The 23,357-nt window shown below is 38.4% G+C and overlaps 1 protein-coding gene across 1 annotated transcript in view; it reads left to right on the plus strand.

Moving 5' to 3' along the window:
- The window catches only part of vwa8 (von Willebrand factor A domain containing 8), a 144,909-nt gene that overhangs the window by 95,708 nt on the left and 25,844 nt on the right, over positions 1-23,357 (plus strand). Inside the window, exons 37-38 of the mRNA XM_065293037.2 lie at positions 6,240-6,348; positions 6,495-6,651. Of these exons, the coding sequence (XP_065149109.1) occupies positions 6,240-6,348; positions 6,495-6,651 (266 nt within the window). The remainder of the gene's footprint in view (positions 1-6,239; positions 6,349-6,494; positions 6,652-23,357) is intronic.

Raw genomic sequence — 23,357 nt, forward strand, 5'->3', positions numbered from 1 at the left:
CGCAAGTGACTGAAACTGAACCTTTTTTTTAAAAAAACGCCTGCCATGGTATTTTTACTGTGCATAATAAAAAAAATGTGATACATTGTACTGTGCAAACACACATTGTTACAGGTCGGCTTAGGGATAGATTTAAAAGTGTAATGTACATTAAACATTTTATTACAATTTAACGGCACATTTATACACAATAGATACATTGTATTGAGTTATGCAAGTACATACTAGGTATACACTCTTTCTATATCTTACAGCCTAGTTTGTTGTTGCAGTGAAAGGGTGTATAAAGTGGAATTGTGAATGAATAAACCAGTGAGTACTTAGCACTGATATATTTAAGGGGTCTGTGGCCTTTGGTAAGTCTCCAGTGGTCAGCTGAATGTTGGTCTTTTAGTGAACACTTTGTTTTAGGGAAACCACCTCAAAACACCGGCATTCTTCACATTCCAACCAAAGTTCCTGCTCTGACCACTGGACCGCTAGAATGAACCTTTTGGCATCACTCCAAAAACACTCTGTCTGGAGACAAACACGCCAGCACAGTGACTCCCTGATCTCTGCCAGGAGTCAAAGGCGAATGTCTTGCTTCTCAAACAGTGACTGCTAAAGGCATCTTTTAAAGCACTGTAACATCATGTCCAGTAGTATAAAAATAATTCAAGTGAGCCAAGCAAATATTTAGTAGAAACCAAGCAAGCCTTAGTATACATATATGTTGATACATTAACGGCTATGAATTTATTGACTGCTCAATCAGGTGGCATTTTTAGTTGAAGCATGCATACATTTTGTCTTCAAAAATCAACCAGACGGAGGCATCTGCGCAACAGGATGTGACACAAACCTAATACAAAGGCATTTCTTTATGTGGAAGCGCATACCACATAAATGCATCATGCTGGAAATTATAAACAATAAATGTGAAATCGCACGACAGGTGATGGTTAAAATCATAATGAAACTGAAGTAGCGATTGTCTTATTTCCTCGTCGTGACATGTATACGAGTGAACATTTCTAAAATGAGAATAAAAGGGAAGGCGGGACTTGCTTTCATTCATGGAGAATTGATTGGATCATTGGTCATGTTGGTCTTTGCTAATTGCTGTGATCTTTTCCCGGGCCCCACCCACGTGCCATTCCTTGTAAAGGGAAAAGTAAAGGGAGATTGTTTCGAGGAGGGGAGGAGATTAGTGTTTTTTGATAAAATATTTTGAGTTTTTGACTTTGAAGAAGTACACCTGAAAATGCAATATGGGCTTTTTATTAATTAATTTATCTTTGTTTTATTGTTAACAAATACAACCTCATTGTAAAGTGTTACCATGTGGATAAAACAAATCAAAGTTGTGTCCTATACTTCTATTGGCCTAGAAACTTGACTTTTTATATTGTTGTTTAATATTGTATTCCACCAACATAAAAACTTCACAGTGCCACTGTATTTGGGCCCTATCTTGCACCCAGCGCAATTGACTTTGTCAGTGACGCATGTATCATTCGTATTTTGCACCGGCGCACAGCGGGTTTTTCCCTCCACAGACGCACGTTGGCAAACTAGGGAATGAACGTGCGCTAACTGGGCAGTTCAGCGCAAAAAAAGAGGCGTGTTGCGGCGCAAACCATCCCTGATGCTATTTTGCAGTTTCAAAAAACAATTTCGCCACTGACCAGAAAAAAACTAGTCTAAAGTCAGTGGCGCGTTGCGCGTTGTTCATTATGCTATTTTAAGGGCGCATGGTTGACCATAATGTATAGCGTGCACAACGCGCACACACTTTGCTTATCTAATCTACACAGATGCAACAGTTATTTTTGCAAATCATAAATTGTTACAATAAAAAATATTAACACATGAGATAAGGGGAATCATAGTGGTGAGCATCATAGTTTTTATTTATTTTGTGGCTGCGTTAAAAAATTCTCATGAAAATAACGATTAAAATATTTTCATAAGTTTGTTGTGTGGCTGTATTACATTTATTTTATGTAAATAATAATTAAAATGTTTTCATAAGAAACCTTAATGTATATGAACTTGATTTGTAAGAGTACTTTGGGGTTGGACCTTGCTTGCGTTTCTTGGGTCCGATTTCAAAGCCCCCAAAACCTTTCAGTGGTGAGGGTGGATCAGGTCCTGTGTGGAGGCAGATCCACCTCCCGTTACACGGCATGGCCGATTTATGCTGGTGGCAAGCTTGGGATTCCCCCGTCTCCTGACATCATTGTAGCGATTGGCGCAACGATGGGGATGCCAGCTGATGAGACTGTGGCTATTTCCTCTCACGCCTGTTTAATCTACGCTGATTTGGGCGGGTTTCTCCCATCCCCATACAAAACAACTTCTCTGTCTTTGACTGCTCTTACAAGAACGGTGGTCTCCTCGGCTGTGAACCGCTCCTGGCATGCACCTGGTAAATCCGTCATAATAATAGCAACCCGCCATGGAACTTGCGCCCTTGCGTTTAAAGGGAATGTTGGATAGCGTTCTGATTGGTTTATTTGACGTTACGCCCAAACCACACCTATGAATAATGAACCTACTTCAGACAAACCCCTTATTGATTTGCGCCTGGCGCAAGAGTTATTTCTCCCGTCGGGAAAATAGCAACAGCGCCCAAGATCCGCCCAAAAAGTCACTTGCGCTTTGCGCTTCGGACTTGCGTTTCAGATCGTTAAAATAGGGCCCTTTGTATCACTGTGTCTAGATGTATTGTTTTTTTTGTGTAAGTGTAAGAATGGTATGTCAGTATATTACTCTGTGTTAAAGATGTATAATCATTAACAAAGCTTTCAAAGGCTGCCTTAACTTTAATAAAACGAAGTAGTTAAAACTAACACACCGTTTCTTTGCCGAGACAGTTTAACAGCACTACACCGCTGTGACAGAGACAAAAGTGTCTCTGTCTGCCTGTCTAAAGTTTCTGAAACAACAAATCACGATCCTGTTGTGAGTTATAGGGACATGAAGCTGTTTCATATTTAAGCTGTTAAATCTTGGCTAATCTGATGCCACGTTACACACACACAAATCTTCTTATCATAAACAGAACTGTCACTGATCGTCTGTAGAGAAGGGAAGTGAATGTTTCTCTACCACAGCGTCCCTGTGCTACCTCTCTCTCAGACTAAACACAGTGAAAACAGAGAGTCCTTTATTTCGTTTTAAATCTTGAACAAGCATGCAAAGTGCTTCATTATTTGTCAATTATCTGTCACCTGCCATGATGCATTTTCTGTGCATAGGCCAAACATCTTTATTTGCATACCACATTTATCCTTCAGCTCCTCTTCAGCTCTCTCTCTCTCTCTCTCTCTCTCTCTCTCTCTCTCTCTCTCTCTCTCTCTCTCTCTCTCGCCCGGTCTCTGAAATCATGCCTAAGTTCAATAACTTTGATCTTGCATGGTCACAGTGTGCATGATGGCAATTTCCCTTTATCTTAATATGAGAAAATCTGCTCTCCCACAGTCCTGTGATGATATCACTTCACAATCAGACTTCAAAGTGCTTCTCTGACCTATGAAACTGTATGAAGCGTTCATAGGAGTTCATACTGTTGTTAATTGCACACAGCAGGGGCTGTAAAATAGTGTGGAGGTCATGAGAAAACCACAACCCTCCGGATTTGTGCATGGGTATCAAAAAGAGACCCAGTGGTTTGTAATATGAATGGTATCTTCTCCAGATTCTGTATGTGCAAGAAAGGCACATGCCCACAAAAGGCTGCTAATATGAAATGTGTACCACAAAAAAACTTGGGGCCCCATGAAATGGGGAGAGTAGCTAAAGGGGATGAGATGCCCTACTTGTCAAAAAATGCGTTGGAGAAATCACAGCATTCAATGGGCATATTGATGCCACTTCAGATGTACCGTTTTTGCAGTGTAAAAACAGCTCTGGATTGACAAAACTAACCATATGCATTAACTCTTATGCATGAGGGCTCCGACAACACCACAGTGTCTTTAAAGGTGACATCGGATGAAAATTTCTTTTTTTTTAGATTTTTTGCATTTAGTTAGCTTTCTGCAGCTCAAAAAAGCTATTGCAGCCAGTTTATTATGAACCGAGTTTAAAATGTGTCATCCAGTGACCTGTTTCAATTTGGTGCTGGTTTTGAGTTAACTACCTAGTTATTTGTATATTATTTCATGTGTCTTGACGTAACCCATGGAAAAAAATGATGGGGTGAGCAGTAGCTCATTAGCATTTAAAGAGACATGCACCAAAACGTGTCACTCTAAACAGAGGTTAAGGGTAAAAAGTGGGTTTTTTTCACAACCACTGAGGAATTTTCTCTAAAAATGTTAAACCCTTTTCAGAAATACGCTAAAAAACATGAAAACTTGTTTGAAATTGGCATCTGATGTCAACTTTTACATCAATATATGTTATACACTCCAAAACCTTTAGCTTTCATGGCGCGTGCACACCAAAACTTTTAAACACAATGCTAAGTGGACGCCAACTTCTAGCTTTTTTCAGCCGACTGCCAGCTTTCTTCAGCTGAGCGCATTGGTTGTTGTGATATTTATGTTTTGTTTATCAGTCATTGTACGATGTGCCGGTTGGTTGTTGTGATATTTGTCCCACCTCTCCTCCACTGTGATTGGACGGCCATGTGAGAACTGACATTGACAAGCTGAGCTTTTCACCCAATGTTAAAAAAAAGTAAACTCTCAGCGCTGAGCGCAGAAAAAACGCTGAACGCTGCGGTTTTGAAAAACACCACGCTTCCATTGGAAACAAGCTTTGGTGTGCACGCCCCCTTTTTTACACCTAAAAATACTAAGTTAAAAAGTAAAGTAAATAAGCTGTGAAATCTTTGAAATATACCACATGATTAATGTAAATGTCATTAAAAAAGGAAGTAGATCTAAATAACTACAATTATTTATACAAAAAATTTAATAGATATAATATATTATACAGATATGAGTACATATAATCAAAACCCTAAGGCAATGTAATCTACTGTATGTCAGAACCACATACAGTTTTTAAATGCTACGTAGATGTCCAGTAACTTTTGACCAAAAAAGTTTGCAATATTTAATTCATATTATTATATAATATGGTATATGGATATATTTATTACTATATGTAATTATAATTCAAATTCGATTATAAATGATTAATAACAATGAATATGAATAAGATTTTTTATAAATGATAAACGAAACAACTGTACGCATGTTATATAATTAAGCACTTATTTGACAAATATTATTTAACAAATTTTTTGACAAGTATGCACACACCACATTAAAGGAATATTCCATTTTCTAAAAAGAAAAATCCAGATAATTTACTCACCACCATGTCATCCAAAATGTTGATGTCTTTCTTTGTTCAGTCGAGAAGAAATTATGTTTTTGAGGAAAACATTGCAGGATTTTTCTCATTTTAATGGACTTTAATAGAGCCCAACACTTAATACTTAAATCAACACGTAACAGTTTTTTTCAACAGAGTTTCAAAGGACTCTAAATGATCCCAAACGAGGCATAAGGGTCTTATCTAGCGAAACGATAAATGTAAATGCGTAGTGACGTAGGGAGGTCACGTGTTACATATATGAAACGCACATTTGCGGACCATTGTAAACAATAAACTGACACAAAGACATTAATTAGTATCAGTTGACATACAACAACGTAGGAACGGTCCTCGTTCTCAACACTTGTAAACACTGGGGCGGAGTTTCGCGTTCGTCCTCTGTGACCTCTTGACGTCATGCGTGGGGTCACGTTGGCGCATCACGACCGGATTTAAACGAGAAGTTGTGCTTTAAAAGAGCATATTTGTTATTTTTATTGTCAAAAATGACAATCGTTTTGCTAGATAAGACCCTTATGCCTCGTTTGGGATCATTTAGAGTCCTTTGAAGCTCCGTTGAAAAAAACTGTTAAGTGTTGAGTTAAGTATTAAATGTTGGGCTCTATTAAAGTCCATTAAAATGAGAAAATCCTGCAATGTTTTCCTCAAAAAATATAATTTCTTCTCGACTGAACAAAGAAAGACATCAACATTTTGGATGACATGGTGGTGAGTAAATTATCTGGATTTTTCTTTTAAGAAAATGGAATATTCCTTTTAGTCTGCATTCAGCATCACACACTTGTGATGACAGTGTACAGGTTACAAAACAGTAAGCTGAACTCAACTATACTTATAGTTTATTCACAAATGCTAAGCAGGAAGTGTGGTGTAAAAAATGTCTGTTGTGTTTGTTTCAGATCACCATTCAGAGAGACAGTGGCCTGGATGTTAGCTCCCCTAAACATGGCAAGTTTGATCCCAAAAATGCCCCTCATGTAGGGGGGAACCAGTGGGCTGGGGGTACAGGTAAGTCACAACCCATCTGCATCAATGCCATTATTAAGTCTATTAGAAATCAAACTTTAATGCTCCAAATCTCATAATTAGGTAATGAAACTTAAGCATATATAAGCGTCAATATATCTCAGCATAGTACCTATATGTTACTGTAGGTGGCAGAGATACAGCAGGTCTCGGTGGTAAAGGTGGCCCCTACCGTCTGGACGCCGGTCACAAAGTTTATCAGATCTCACAGGTGGAGAAAGACGCCGTGCCAGATGAAGTTAAGAGAGCTGCACGTGAGATGGCTGAGAAAGCTTTCAAACAGAGGTACGCTCATCCATCTCACTCTCATTCATCACTCCCTCTCTCCTGCCCTCAGTTCAAACACAGAATTTACCCAAAAAAACCTACACTTGACCTTTACCCTATGCTCTGAGGGCCTGTTAATCTTTGCAAATATTTCACAGTACTGCTTTAACCGAGGCTACAGGGCTTTTGTGCGTTTAAGTATGTTTACTTGAGTGGGTATATGTGTGGTGAAACGGGTACACAGAGGCTCCATTCCAAAGCCTAGTGTTTTGCTGTCAAAGCTCCTCCTTAATGTAGATACCTAAAACAGCATTAGGACGCAGTATGTATAGGCTATATTCAACAAGTCAGCTTGTAATAGTTTGTAAAAGAGCAAGAGGAACAGGGCACACTGGCTTAAAAAAAGCAAGTCCAAGATCACAGAATAGAGGCTATAGAGCTACAGAGGTCTTTAGCGGTGCAGCTATGTTAAATATGCACCCCATGAATGCTACGATTCATAAAGCTATGTGTGTATAGAGCCACATGGAGCAGTGTGAGACTGTATCGCCATAAAAGAGACCTCTGTTCACTCTTACAGAGTTCATAGCATTTCCTATGCCCTCTTTCATGTTACCTTTTGAACATTTGCACGCACACATATTCAAATAACAGGGTTCCCACGGGTCATTGATATCTTTGAAAATGTGTGAATCAGGGGGGGGGAATTCAAGGCCCTGGGAAGTTTGTGAAAATATACATACATAGATACAGGTCAGTGAAAGTGCTTGAATCTATTTTTCTGAAAAAAAAAAACATTCCCCGTGTAGTGTAGGATAATATCATAAATTCTAGACTTTTTAAGCACACGTGCTAAACTGTTTGCTTTAAATGCTTATATCTTCTATGAATGTTGATTCATACCAAAATGCTTTTTTGCATAGTTGTGTTTGACACATGAAAACGTTTCGGGTTACGTATGTAACTGTTGTTCCCTGAGAAGGGAATGAGACGCTGCGTCTCCCTTGCCATACTTCCTGCGTCCCTGTAACGCCGTCGTTGGCAATATTTCAGATAGAGAGAATCTTCCTGGCTCCTGCATAACCCTGTCTTTGTCGTTAAGCTTCACCATTGATTGAATTAAATATACACATTGAGACGCACTTACCCTTGGAGGTGTCCCCAAAGTGTCACCGCAGTGACGCAGCGCGAGTTCCCTTGCAAGGGAACTGTAACAATGTATCTTAAAAGGTAACACGATGTAACCTTGCTCTTACTTGAAATGTGTCCCCACATGTAGTCCTTGAATTTGAGGGTATTGGACCTGGAAAGTCCTTGAAAGGTCCTTGAATTTGAAGTTAACTAAGGTGTGGGATCCCTGAAAAGATATAGTTGTTTTAGTGGTTTCAATGAGAAATTCCCTTTCAGTCAATCTTAGGGGATGTTTAAACCTGGTATTAAGATGTGTTTTCGTCGATCGGATCACAAGTGGACGAGAAAGACACATTCACGTTTACACCTGGTATTTTAATACGTCTCTTTTGTCCACTTTTGACCACTTCTGTCCTGATTACTTTAAGGGGATGGTCTGTGGACGTTTTACACCTCGTTTACCTGTCTTTAGCGTCATCCACTTGTGATCCGATCAACCAAAACGCACCTTTATATCACTACAGACAGTATCCTAAAGTGGACAAGGGAGTTTTTGGTTAAATAATAGTAGGTAAGTATAATTATGTTGGTAATTTTCATATTCAAGTCTTGATATGGGAGCAAAATCAGCCTTTTTGTTTTTGGTAAAAGAAACATTCACTAAAATTATGAGCGAATTCATTTTAACCAAAGCTTATCTACATTTATTTATGATTTATATTTATCCAAAGTGGCTTACAAGTTTGCATTTTTATCAGTATGTGTGTTCCCTGGGTTGAAACTCATGACCTTTTGTGCTGCTAACGCAATGTTGTACTACTGAGCTATACAAGAGCACTTAGTCATCACAATGCAAAGGAATTCAGCATTGTGTTCTGCTGGTGAAAGTATTGACTATAAACAGTACTGTGACAAGGGGCCATAGCTTTAAAGCAACACTATGTAATTTTAAAATGTCTATTATTTCAGTGGTAAAACAGCTCTTAACTGAATTCTAATGCCGCGAAAAATGCGTTTACATCTACTATTACTCACATTTACTCTTTTTCGCATGAGTCAAAAACCACCTCAAGCAAGCGTAAAACTTTTTTGTGAATAAAGAGATTTTTATAAAAAATTTGCCATTTACATCACTCGTTTTTTAAGCGATACTAAATTGATGCTGATAGAAAGTAATTTTACAGTAAGATAAAATTTTTAAATAATTGACAAGTTATTTTTTGGGCCATTTTTGCCTTTATTGGATAGATAGTAATTAAGGAGACGACAGGAAAGTATAGGGTGAAGAGAGGGGTATGGGATTGGCAAAGGACCTTGAGCCGGTATTAGAACTCGGGTCGCCAGAAGTGTGACACCATCGGCTCCGACAATAATTTTTTTTTTTTTTGTTAAATCTGTTTATTGACCTTTTACGAAAATATACAGGAGAATCATGAACAAGATTTTTTTTTTAACCCTGACCCACCCCCCCAAAAGAGCAAAAACAGGAAAGAGAAAAAAAAGAAGGAAAGAAAATAGAAAACTATATTACAGTAAATTCAACCCAACTGGATAAAAAAAAGACAAAAATGAAAAGAAAATAAATAATAGTAAAAAATTAAATAAATGAATAAAACACCCAATACATATTGAAAAGCAATAGGTGTCAAGACAATTGTCCAGAGTATACACTGTATAGAGCACTGTATGGAGCATAAAAGTTTTTAAGAAAAAACAACAAAACCTTACAGCTTTAAAGTGTATATATGCATACATAAGTATCTACATCCACATCTAACCAGAATCAGGCCACGTACACATTATGCCAACCTAGGTATTAAGTTACTCTAAGAAGTATTGATATTTTCAGAAAGAAAAGCAATGAAGGGATCCCAGACCTTAGAAAATATACTAGTGTTGCCCTTTAACGTATACCTAATCTTTTCCAAATGTATGAAGCTCATGACATCTTTCACCCAGTCGTCGAAAGAGGGAGGGAGTTTTTGTTTCCACAGCAGGAGAATGCGGCGTCTAGCTAATAATGTTAAGAAGGCAAAAGCCTTTGCAGTATTTCTGGGTAAACCAGTAACTTTTGAAGGAAGTCCAAAAAGTGCAATCAAAGGGCAAGGCTCAATCTGTTTCTTTGTCACTAAAGAAAGACAATTAAAGATTGAAAGCCAAAAAGGAGTTATGGATGGACATAACCAAAACATATGTATTAAATCTGCAGGGGCCTGAAGGCAACGATCACAGAGAGGGTCAATACTAGGCTTGATTTTTGCCAACCTCACTTTTGTCCAGTAAATTCGATGAATAAATTTTAATTGGATAAGGCTATGACGTGCACAAATAGAGGAAGTATGAACACGGGATAGGATCTGGTTCCAGGTCTCGTCATCAAATGTAAGAGAGAGATCTGACTCCCATTGTTGTTTAATAAAAGAGAGGGAGGGAGTGGAAATTGAGGAAATTAGTCTGTATAATGTAGATAACACACCCTTTTTATCCAAGGTTACTTCAAGAATCTGATCAAGTGAAGATTTTGGCGGAAGATTGGGAAAGTCAGGGAATGAATTTTTTACGAAATTTCGGAGCTGCAAATATCTAAAAAATTGTGTACTAGAGAGGGAAAATTTATGTTGCAATTGAGAAAAGCAGGAAAAAACATTATCAATGTAGATATCATTGATCGTTGAAATACCTGCTCTCTGCCAGATGTTAAATGCCTTGTCATTAAGTGAAGGGGGAAATAAAGGGTTGCGATTAATAGGTGAAACCACTGGTAATCGCTGAAGGCCAAAATGGGTCCGGAATTGGGACCAGATTCGTAACGATTGCCGGACTATAAAATTACCATAGGGACAACGCGAGGTGGCAGTAAGAGGGCCACACAATAGTGCAGCAGGCGAGGCAGGGGAACAGGAACCCTCTTCAATACTGACCCAAGACGGGACCCAGTCACTGAGCCCAAAATGACTTTGAAACCAGAATAAAGTCGAATGTATATTTGCTGCCCAGTAGTAAAATAAGAAATTAGGAAGGGCGAGCCCGCCCTCAAGCTTTGGTTTCTGAAGTATTTCTCTACGAATTCTGGCTGGTCCTTTATTCCAAATAAAAGATGAAATGTGCTGGTTTAGAATCTTAAAGAAAGATTTGGGTATAAAAATTGGGACACATTGAAATAAATATACAAATCTAGGTAAAACGTTCATCTTCACAGAATTCACACGTCCAGCCAATGAGAGAGGAAGAGCTGACCATCGATCAAAATCTTTCTGGACTCGTTGGAGAAGCGTGGTAAAATTAGCCTTAAATAGATCTGAACACTTACGTGTAATTGTTACTCCTAAATATTTAAAACTATGGGATGCGACTTTAAACATTGATGAACTCGTTGGTAAATTAGAAATGGGAAAATTGATTGGATACAACTCACTTTTATTTATATTTAATTTGTAGCCGGAGAAGAGGCTAAAGGAGTTTAGAATTTTCAGAGTTTCAGGTAGGGAGACAGCCGGGTCTGATATGTAAAGCAACACATCATCGGCGTATAATGAGATTTTATGAATAACGTCCGCTCTCTTAATTCCTTGTATAGCCTGCTCGCTACGAATAGCAATTGCCAGTGGCTCAATTACCAGTGCAAAAAGCAAAGGTGAAAGGGGGCAGCCTTGTCTAGTGCCACGCTTTAAAGGGAAAATAGCGGAGGATACTCCATTGGCCCGCACAGAGCTTACTGGGGAGGCATATAAAAGTTTTATCCAGGATATGAATGTTTTGCCAAAACCAAATTTCTGTAACGCATAAAAGAGGTAATCCCATTCCACCCGATCAAAGGCCTTCTCTGCGTCAAGCAGAAGAAGAGCCTCTGCTGGGTGAGAATTAGAGGAGTAAATTATATTAAATGCCCTTCTAATATTATGACACAGTAATCTGTTTTTAATAAAACCAGTTTGGTCGCTGTGTATAATTGTTGGTAAAACAGATTCAAGACGCTTCGCAAGAATTTTAGCCAGTATCTTTACATCTACATTCAAAAGACTGATTGGCCTATACGAACCACATTCGTATGGGTCTTTGTCTTTTTTCAAAATCAAAGAAATAGAAGACTGACGAAGAGTTGGAGGCAGGCTGCCATTATTAAGGGAGTCCAATAACATGTTAAGGAGCGGCGTTTTAAGTGTTTGAGAAAACCTCTTAAAAAATTCAGCAGGGAACCCATCTGGCCCTGGGGTCTTGCCATTCTGCATACTCTCAATTGCTTGAACTATTTCCTCTGTGGAAAAAGGTAATTCTAGCTCTTCTCTCATTGCGTCCGTTATCGTAGGTATGGGCAGTGGTTCAAAAAAGCGATCTATAAGGGACCTTTCCGAAGGGGGTTCTGATTTATATAGCAAAGAGTAATAGTCTTCAAAATGTTTAGTAATACTGACAGTGTCAGTGATCAAATCGCCATTGGATGAACGAATCTTAGAAATTAAATTCTGAGCTGACTTTTCCTTTAACTGAAGTGCAAGAAGTTTACTTGGCTTGTCACCATGCTCAAAAAGTCCATGTTTAGCCTTCAGCAATAATTTTTCAGCCTGATGAGTTGATAACATGTTAAACTCCGATTGAAGCTTGAGTCTTTTTTTGTAAATTCCGGGATCTGGACAAGTTGCATAGGCTGAGTCAAGGCGAATTATTTCAATAGATAATTTTTCTAGCTCCTTCCTTCTTTGTCTGTTTACACAAGCTGAATATGAAATTACTTGACCCCGAGCGTATGCTTTAAATGTTTCCCAAATTATAGAAGGTGAGGTCTCAGGGATGGTATTTATCTCCAAAAACATATCTAGTTGATTTTTTAATGAATCACAAAATGCTTTATCAGAGAGCAGTAAAGAATTAAATTTCCAACTTGGAGAGCCCAACATCTTATCTTGAAACTGGAGAGAAAGTGAGAGTGGAGCGTGATCAGATATAACAATACTGGCATATGAGCAATCCTTCACTTTAGACAACAATTTTTTGTCTAAGAAAAAATAATCAATACGGGAGTAATTGTGGTGGACATGGGAGAAAAATGAGTACTGTCGTGCTGTGGGATATAAAAAACGCCACACATCGGCCTGGCCGCATGTAGTTAAAAGTGATTGAAGTATAGTTGCAGTTTTAGAAGGTTGAGCAGGTTTAGTAGATGAACGGTCTAGAGAAGGGTTCAGAGCGCAATTAAAATCACCTCCCATAATGAGATAGTGTGAATTTAGGTCAGGGAGTAAAGAAAATATTTTCTGAATAAAATTTTCATCATCATAATTTGGTGCGTATATATTAGCCAGAGTCACGGTTAAACCATAAAGAAGGCCTGAAACAATAACATATCTACCACCGGAATCAACTAAGGTTTGTGAAGGAGAGAATGGTATACATTTGTTTATAACAATTGCTACCCCTCTAGATTTACTGTGAAATTTAGAGTGAAATATTTGTCCAATCCATTTCTTACAAAGTCTAGCATGATCTGGATTTTTTAAATGGGTCTCCTGCAAAAAACCAATATGAGTATTTAAATGTTTTAAATGTGACAGGACCTTATTGAGTTTGATTACATTGTTTAACCCTTTGACATTCCAGCTGGTAAAATTTACACATGAAGACTGAGCTTTGCCTAAACTAGTGGTCATTGGTTATAACAACAACAAGTATACATAATGAAAGCATGGGTTTGTTTTTCTTCTGTATTGACACGTCTGATATAATGAGATAGAATGCAGGAAAAGAAAGAAAAAAACGAAAAAAAAACGAAGAAAAAAAAACGAAGAAAGAAAAAAAAACCCTGTACATAAGTACAAACGTTACCCATAACACAGCACAACAAAACTTCTCTCCACTGAACTTATGGAGAGAGCTCCGTAACAGCTAGTAAATATAAAAATGGGAACAAATGAGTCACAGACCATATATTAAAATAACTATAATGACAACATTGCATGATCTGTGCGTAATTATATTGCAAAAAGTCCACAGAAACTGATACAACGCTGTAGACCTACTTCAATGTCAAGCCGAGCAGAAGAAAGAACTGCCTCATATAGGCAACTGCCCCGAGCGGAACACCGCTGTCCAAAAGTGTTCAGTTATTTACCTGTGATCCCAGTAACTACTTCGCTTTACTATTTGGGTTTAACCGCGGTGGCAATGAACGTAGACACAGCATCGGGGCTGTCAAAGCTGTGCGACTCGCCGTTGAATGAAAGGAGAAGTCTGCAGGGATATAACATCCTGAATTTGACACCTGCTCCATGCAATTCCGCCTTGACTGATTTAAACTGATCTCGTCGTTTTTTGAGTTCCGCGGAGAAATCAGGAAAGATCAAAATCTTGGAATCTTTGTAGCGTAATTCTCCATGCTCGCGTGTCAACCGTAAAATGTTTTCCTTGGTTTGGAAACGTAGGAAGCGTACAATCATGGGTCTCGGTGGAGCGCCGGATCGTGGTTTAGGTGCGAGGGACCGATGTGCACGCTCAATCTCCGGCGTCGAAGGTAGCTTATCCCCGAAAAGTTCTGTGAAGAACGATGCCATGAACTGAGAGGGTTTTGACGTTTCGACATTCTCGGGGATACCCAATATACGGAGATTGTTCCGACGCGAGCGGTTTTCCAGATCATCCGCCTTACTCTTTAACTCCTCGTTATCTTTTTCCAGGGACTGGCATTTGCCCTCCAAAATGTCTAGCCTTTCGTCCACGCTATTCATCGAAGCTTCAATGTCTCTAATTTTGGAGCCTTGACTGGAAATAGTGGCTTGAAGAGCAGCTGTAGAGGTGCGTATTTCAGCGAGAAACTCAGTCCTTAACGACGCGATTTCCTCACGAATTGTAGTGGTAAGCATCTCTTTTAAAAGAGCTGGCGTTAACCCCGGGGCAGCCGCGGCCATGTTGCTGGCTTCGTCAGTTTCATCAGGAGCAGGAGAAGTACGTTTAGATTTCGGCATTACAACGATAACAACAAACTCCAACAAGCAATCAAGTGATCTCTGGCGTTGTAGATGTCGCCTTAAAGTATTAAAAGTAATTTATGTTCCCGTTAACTATTAAAAAGAAATGAAATATACGGAGCAGCTCCCGGACGCACCTCACTCAATCAGCTGCATACCGGAAGTCCGCTCCGACAATAATTAACAATTTAAAATATCCCCAACATGTTTAACTTTTTCCACGCCATTGATAAGTTAACTCGTCAATGAAGAGAAAATGCTTTCCTTCCAATGACAAGTTTTTCCGGCAATCCATATTTCCGCTATTATCCACCAGGTGGCACTCGTACCTAACTTATAAAACCCGGACGCAAACCCTTTAGGTTAAAGAGTAAGAACTCAATGTATGTTTTGCTCATCGCTCTAAGTCTGATCTCTATCAAAAGTACTTCACAAAAATGCAATTATCTCATTTTTTTATTTGTTTGAATGCGGAGGGTCTGTTGTTTCATTTGATATATTGGATGTTTATATGTTTTAAAAAGTAATCTTTTCTGAAAGGCATTAAACTTTTGTGAAAATCATTAAAATGCTGGTGGTGGCTGGCAACTTTTTTAAAAACGCTCGTGGCAAAAGAGTTAAACATTTTATAGGGAAATGCAAAAAATACACTACCAAACGTTTGTACTTTTTAATTTTCAGTGTTATGTACAGTACTGTGCAAAAGACACCATGTTACCATTAGATTTGTTGTTTTTGCAATGTTATAGGGATCATTTATAATTATTTCTCAGTCTCTTTATTAGAAAACAACCAGAAAATACAGGAAATGTGTATATAGTATTAAAAACTCTATATAAGTATAAACTGAAGTGTCAAGTATTTAGGGTAAACTCCACTTTCCAATAGCAGGCAGCTGCAGGATCTCTTAAACGTAAATTAAATTAAATCCTAATTTCTAGTTCTAATCGAATGACTTCCTCAAAAAAGCTCAAGATGAGTTTAGTGCCAAGAGAGGTCACACTAAACACTGACCAATGCCTGAAGAAGACATTTACTTCTAAAAATCGTTTTGTTTTTCTTTTTGTGTACATATTTCCTGTATTTTCTGTTTGTATCTTAAAATAGAGTGAACAATAAATACAGATGGACATTAAAACTTTGCTAAAACAACAAAACTGGTGATGGTGGGCTAAGACTTTTGTGCAGTACTGTAAATATATAAGCACTCCCATAAATGGAAACATTCACTTAAATGAAAATTAGTTTATTTCAAATGTATCCTTTAAGCATTTTGTTTTTTATTTCAAATGTTAGCATACTTAATGGCGACATGAAAATGGATGGCATATCCAAATGGGTGAACATACTGTACTGTATGACTTTATAGTTTTATGACTGTATAGTTTAGTATGCTGTTGGAGCCTTTTGTATTCAAATGTTTTGATCTTCAGGCTGTCTTGACAGGATCACAGTGTTTAAATCTCAGTGGAGATGGGCTGTGTTGTTTTTCTCACAGGAAGTGGGATTTTGTTTAACACAAGACAATCTTTTGATTTTGCTGTGCTGTGATGAAGGAAATGATGTGAAATGATCCTTGGCAGTCTTGGATATGCACTATTGTTTAAAAGTTCATGGTCACTTGACTGAAATGTCTTTATGATTCAAAAAACCCTTTGATCTGAAGGCGTATGTCTGAATGTGTAGAAAAAAATATATTTTAATATTATGTCAACATATAATTTAGTTTATTTGAATATATATACATATATGTTTTTTTATGTTTATGAAATGTGTGGTTTGGAGTGAATAATGCAGTAAAAGCTGCCAAATAAGATCATAGAAGATATAGAAGCGTTCTGTTTATGTTTGTTTATGTTTATTTATTTATATAGCACTGTTAATACAACTCACGTTGCCCAAAGTGCTTTACAAATCACCACTCAAACACAAAACATTTGGAACAAGGAAATACAAGACAAGTTTAGTTATCCTACTCACATACACAAAACATTTAAAAAATTTAAAATAAACCCATTTAAAAATGCTCTCCATTTGAATTTAAAAGATGTTGCTTTAACACAACCTTAAAAAAGTACAAAGATTTGGCTGATCTAATAGCATAGGGAAGGTCATTCCATAATTTAGGGCCTGCTCGCGAGAAAGCTCTATCACCTCGATGTTTATATTTTGTCCTGGTAGTAGATATTGATTTTCAGATCTAAGACATCTAGAAGGGGTGTAAAATTTCACCAAACTGGACAGTTCTCGATTGATGTTCTCCCGACTGATCCAGGACGACTAAAGGGCTCATTAGGTTTCTTCGTAGGTCCTACACTTTTCATTTATGCTTCTGTGTCATCGTCTGCGTCACATTCAGACCGCTAGTAGTCAGCAGTATCCACGCGTTTAACCCACAGCAGCAGTACAACAGCCAAAGAAGAAGCAGCTTGGCCAGTAAACCCATAAACGAAGAAGAAGTAGAGGCTTGTTCTAGCGGACCAATCACAGTGCTTGCAGTTCGCGTAGAATGGACGCGGCATCACATTTTTGCAAAGGTGCACGTCAGGCTACGTAGCTACAGTGAAGAACCTATGCACGACTATAAAGCCAGCTTTACATTTACATTTAGCAGACTCGTACAGGTATAGTTGTACAGGACAAATCTACAGGATTGAGCATTGTTAGCAGTGTGATCAGTGAAGCTCAGCTTTGTCGTCAATGATTACTCTGAGGTTTCTGGACGTGGATATGGTAGATGAGGCCAACCGAATGGATAAGTTGTGTTGTATTGTCGGTTAGCCGAGATCACTAGCAGTTTTGTCTTTGCAAGGCAATTGATAGTCCTTCATCCAAACAGAGAGATCACTCAGGCAGGAGAAATTCTGAGCAGAAACTGTAGGATCATCTAGTTGAAATGAGAGATGGAGTTATCAGCAGTGTCATCAACATAACAATGATAAAAAAGCCATGTTTCAGAATGATAGATCCTAAGAATGCCATATAAATTCAGAAAAGCAGTGGCCCAGGTACTGAGCCCTGAGGCACCCCTGTAGTGAGATGATGAGACTGTTCCCGAGATGCCTGTATTCAGGAGGATATCATGGTCAATAGTGTCAAAAGCAGCAGACAGGTCAAACTGGATGAGAACTGAGGACTTAGAAACTGCTTTTGACAGTCTCAGTGCTTCAATGACAGAAAGAAGTGCAGGACTTTCTGTGTGGAGTTTGCATGTTCTTCCTATATCAACATTGGGTTCCTCAGGGTGCTCCGGTTTCCCCCACAGTCCAAAGGCATGCAGATTATGTGAATTGGAGTCAATAAATTTCCATGTTAATAGGTGTGTGTCTGTGAGTGCACTGCAATGGACCGGCCATCTATTCAAGGTTTACCTTGCCTGGATGTGGCCCAAGATGCCGGGATGGGCTCCTGTCCCCCCCCCAACCCTACAGAGACCAAGCAGTTGCAGATACCTGTGTTGTACCATAGATTAACTTATTTATATGCTATAATGTGGAAAGGAAATTTAGAAGTAGTAAATGTCCTTAATATTTAAAATAATATGGTAAAATAAAGATGCCCTATGGTTTAATGTAGTGAAATTGTTATTTTCAGTGCTATATAATCACAAAACAACACACACACATACACTCTCTCTCGGTCTCTCCCTCTCTCTCTGCTAGCCACGCTGGCTTCTTCTCTATCCAGTCTTTGGACACGTTTTGGAATTTTGGAGAAAATAGAAGCAGTTTCTCTTCTCTCCAATAACAGTGTACAAAGAATGTGAGCTTCAGAGGCCAAGCAGGAAACCACAGCATGTGTGTGTGTGTGTGTGAGAAAGAGAGACAAAGTAGGGAGATAATATCAGGAGTGAGATTTTTACTCTCTTATCGTACATTAGTGTGGCACCCTCAGATGTCGTACAAAACAAATCAAGATGCACTTTTTGTGCGGCCATTTCGAGACATTTTCTGTTCCGCTGTTAATGGCTAGGAGGAGGGTCATTTCTTTTGAAAAGAAATAATGTGCCACAGGTTTGTGAGATAAGATTTTTAGATCAGGCCGTCTGGCCAGATCTCACATCAGATAGATGCGGTGTGTGAGCACACCTGAGGTCTGAGGAGCACTTGCGGTCTAGACATACTTCACACGCTCATTCACTTATAACATCAAACACCTCTTACACACACACATGCATATACTTCCAGGATCTGAGAAGTTTAGGAGTAGGATTAGAACAGGTTGAGGGATTATTGACATCATCCCACCAGGAAGGTAGAACCCAGCTGCTGAGGTCCATCACATAGGGGCTGTTTACACTTGGTATTAAGATGTTTTTTTATCGATTGGATCACAAGTGGACGAGAGAGACACATTACATTTACACCTGGTATTTAAATCCATCTCTTTTGTCCACTTTCGACCGCTTCTGTCCTGAATACTGTGAGGGGACGGTCCGTGAGACGGTGGGCGAGTCTCTCTGCTGTCATTCAAACGCGAGCGGGAGTAATTATAAGTTTATATGGACGCAAACTAATATTATGTCGGAGTCCGCTGCTTGTTTAGCAAGTATACATGCTGCACAGTGTTTTGTACGTTTATATGTTGGAGCTTTCTCTGAATTTTCAGCGCAATTGATGAAATAGGATCGCACAACTTTCACGCTTTCAAAACGAAACTACGGAGAACACCCGCAGTAATTTTATCAATGAAAGGCTAAAAATAGCGCTGTTCACCGTATGTTCACGCCAGAAGTCAAAAAAAGACGTAAAACTTGAGTTTATTACCTCAGATTAGATAAATGGGCGGAGAGAAGGCGGTCGCGTGTGGCTGTTCGAACACATTCAACCACATTTGCGTTCCGCAACTCCAAAGCGATCCGATCGAAAGTGGTTTTGACTACCTCTGGATGTGGTTGAAAGTGGTTGAAAGTGGACGCGTTCAAAACGTTTTGAACACCGTTTACACCTGGCATTAACGTCGCCCACTTGTGATCCGATCAACGAAAACGAATGTTAATGCCAAGTGTAAACAGCCAGAAAATGGGGTAAATCACATGAAACCTATCAATATATTATTGGGACATATTTTACACCATTTAGAGACATAGCAAGAAATTATGTTTTGCCTAAAGATAAAGTATATATTATATTTTAAGTTAAAATACTTAAAAGCATTAAAAGTATTATGCGATTGATTTGGCTCAAGTTTTTAAGTAAAACTTTATTTAGCCAGCAAATGGTGAGACATTGGGAAAATGTATTTAGATTCAGCTAATAAAATGACATACTTCACCTTTAAAAAAATTATTTGATTTTGTCTCATGAAGACAGGGCCCAATTCTTATTACCGTAATGCAAAAAAATAACATTTTCATGACATTTACGTGGTATTGGACATGGAAATCACCATGGGTGACCTGGTAGAACTTTAACCCTCATTTCTTTTTCACCCACACTGATTCAGGTTTGAACACCTGGGTGTGCGTGTGTATAGGTGCTGGTTGTGGAGCTGTACGGACATGCCTGTAGAGTAATGTTTATCCTACACCTAAGTGCTCACCATTGTCTCTCATGACAGCTGCATTTAATGTGTGGCTTAACAAAACCTGTGATGAATCAAATAACATCTAAAATCTTCTAAATGGAAAAAATGTTAAACTACCTAAATAAAACACATTGGTAATTCAGACTGATGTTTGCGCTGTTGTTTTGGTTGATCCCACCAAAATTGTTTTACATCTTGGAGAATGAGGTCAATGGGGGAAGTTGCTTTTGTTGTTTGAAGGGATATGTGTATTACAAATGACTCGTATGATGAATGATCCTTCTTTAAAAGGATTGTTGAAAGCAAACCTAGAGAGCTTATGTAAAATGCTTTACGTGGTTAAACATCACAGGGCAAACAATGCAAATGAAGCTTTAAGTTTTCCGAGAAAATGTTAATGTTTCTGATGGAAAGTCAGTCTGATGGAAAGTAGGATTTGTCTTGGTGTATGTTGCATACTGCTCCCATCGAAGAGCCACGTTTGATATTCTACATGAAATTCTGGTCTCTAGATGTGTCTCCTTTAATGCGAGTATATGGGATTGTTTTACCCATTTAGTTGTCTACCCGGTGAAAACCGCAAGGGAGATTGCTTCGAAAAGTAATAGTGTACTGGTATTTAACAAGCTATGTATTTTAAAGGTGCAATGTGGGACTTTTAGTGGTGAGACTGTGAATTACAACAAACGGCTCAGTCCACATCTCACCCCTCCTTTTCGAAATGCATAGTGAAGCTACGGTAGCACCCACAGGACAAACATATCATCATCTGAGACAACATAGTAACAAAACACGATCTACAGAACAGTTTGTTCGATTAGGGCTACTGTAGAGACATAGCGGTGACTTCCATGTAAGGGGACCCGCGGTGTATGTAGATAAAAATTTTTCATTCTAAGGTAATAAAAACACTACAGTTCATTATGTAAGGTCTTTATACACCAATGGTAATTTATTGTTTTACTGCCAAGAGATCCTCCTAAAAGTTTCACAATGCACCTTTAAAGGGACACTCCATCACGCCTGTTTCACACCTACTCTTGTATGCGGTGGGATCCGTCAAGCATCCGTTGTGCTTTCACACATACTCCGTTTGCAGTGTGTTGGTAACCGCTGCTTCTACGTAACAAATGATCATGTGATTGACACTTTCTGTAGAAATGCTCCTCCTCAATAAACAATTTAATAGCCTGCTGTGTTTTTTTTCACAAAACAATATACTTGAGATTATTTGATAGACTAGGAGGCTGTTTACACTTGGCATTAACATGCGTTTTCGTCGATCGGATCACAAGTGGATGACGTTAATGCCAGGTGTAAACGGTGTTCAAAACGTTTTGAGCTCGTCCACTTTCGACCACTTTCAACCACATTCAGAGGTAGTCGAAACCACTTTCGATCGGATCGCTTTGGAGTTGCGGAACGCATATGTGGTTGAATGCGTTCGAACAGCCACACGCGACCGCCTTCTCTCCGCCCATTTATCTAATCTGAGGTATTAAACACAAGTTTTACGTCTTTTTTTGACTTCTGGCGTAAACATACGGTGAACAGCGCTATTTTTAGCTTTTCATTGATACAACTAAAGCGGCTGATCTCCGTAGTTTTGTTTTGAAAGCGTGTGAAAGTTGCGCGATCCTATTTCATCAATTGCGCTGAAAATTCAGAGAAAGCTCCAACATATAAACGTACAAAACACTGTGCAGCATGTATACTTGCTAAACAAGCAGTGGACTCCGACATAATATTAGTTTGCGTCCATATAAACTCATAATTACTCCCGCTCGGGTTTGAATGACAGCAGAGAGACTCGCCCACCGTCTCACAGACCACCCCCTCACAGTATTCAGGACAGATGCGGTCGAAAGTGGACAAAAGAGACGGATTTAAATACCAGGTGTAAACGTAATGTGTCTCTCTCGTCCACTTGTGATCCGATCGATGAAAACGCATGTTAATGCCAAGTGTAAACAGCCTCTAGGATGTTTAAAATCTCTAGTGTAGTGGTCAGGACACATGAATGGATCAAAGGTCTATTTATCTCCACATATATCATAATTATAATTAGCATTATAACTTTTGAAGAGAAAATATAGGTGACAGGAAAGGTTACATTATAGGCTACATTTCCTACTATTTATATATTTGCATAGACGAGAGTATTTATATAACGGCAATGAACATCTCATATGGCAAGAAATATTCTCACATAGTTAAAATAACAGCATAATGACATGAATAAACAGAAAAGGAAGCAAGAGTGACATGCAAATTGTATTATTATTACCGGAAAAACAGCAATATTACTGAAATAAACTCTGAGGTAAATTCGCCAAACACGCTGTTATAACTGCAATAAGTCTAAATAAGCTCAATTATTGCATTATTATCTCTCAAAACGTTATATGACAAACATATTTGAAGGAAATGTATTCTTACAATCATTCAAGATCCACACATTATTCCATATTACTCCCGTTACTGAGCACGTTCGTCTCTCGCCTCGCTCTGTTATAATAGCGCTGATTGACAGGTGCGCTTCCCCGTCTTTCATACAGATCATTTTGTATAGTTCTCCTTAGAAAAATTAAACATAATTTTATCATAATGAAAACGTTTTTGTCAGATTGATTATGATTTGTATAACCTTAGTTTAACTGGAAAATTCCATGGTTATTGTGGTGAGACAATAGTAAATTTGGTTACTGTTGTTTTACTACAAATAAAAACTAAAAGACTATGTTAGTATAATTAAACAATGGTTAAATTAATAGCATACTTTATGTATATGCATGTATATAAACACAGTAGAATATTTAACAAGATGTTATACGTATCATTTTTCAACTCGTGGTAAGTGTTTTGCTTTTATTGCTTCATACTGGGTTTAAACAAATAAGATTACAGAAAAACTACTGAAAAACTTTATTTACATCCATTTAGGGTGAAATTACTGCATTTTTGTGTAAATCCGTGTTCATTCTGACCACAAAACATGCGCTATCACTTTAAATCAGTGCGTGCAGCTTGCGTACCGTACAGCAAAAAAGTACTCGATTATAACGCCAGAATTAAAGTATAGTTTCTAGCCATATCTGCCTAGAAAAT

This window comes from Paramisgurnus dabryanus, chromosome 15 (genome assembly GCF_030506205.2).
Source record: "Paramisgurnus dabryanus chromosome 15, PD_genome_1.1, whole genome shotgun sequence".
NCBI classification, from domain to species: domain Eukaryota; kingdom Metazoa; phylum Chordata; class Actinopteri; order Cypriniformes; family Cobitidae; genus Paramisgurnus; species Paramisgurnus dabryanus.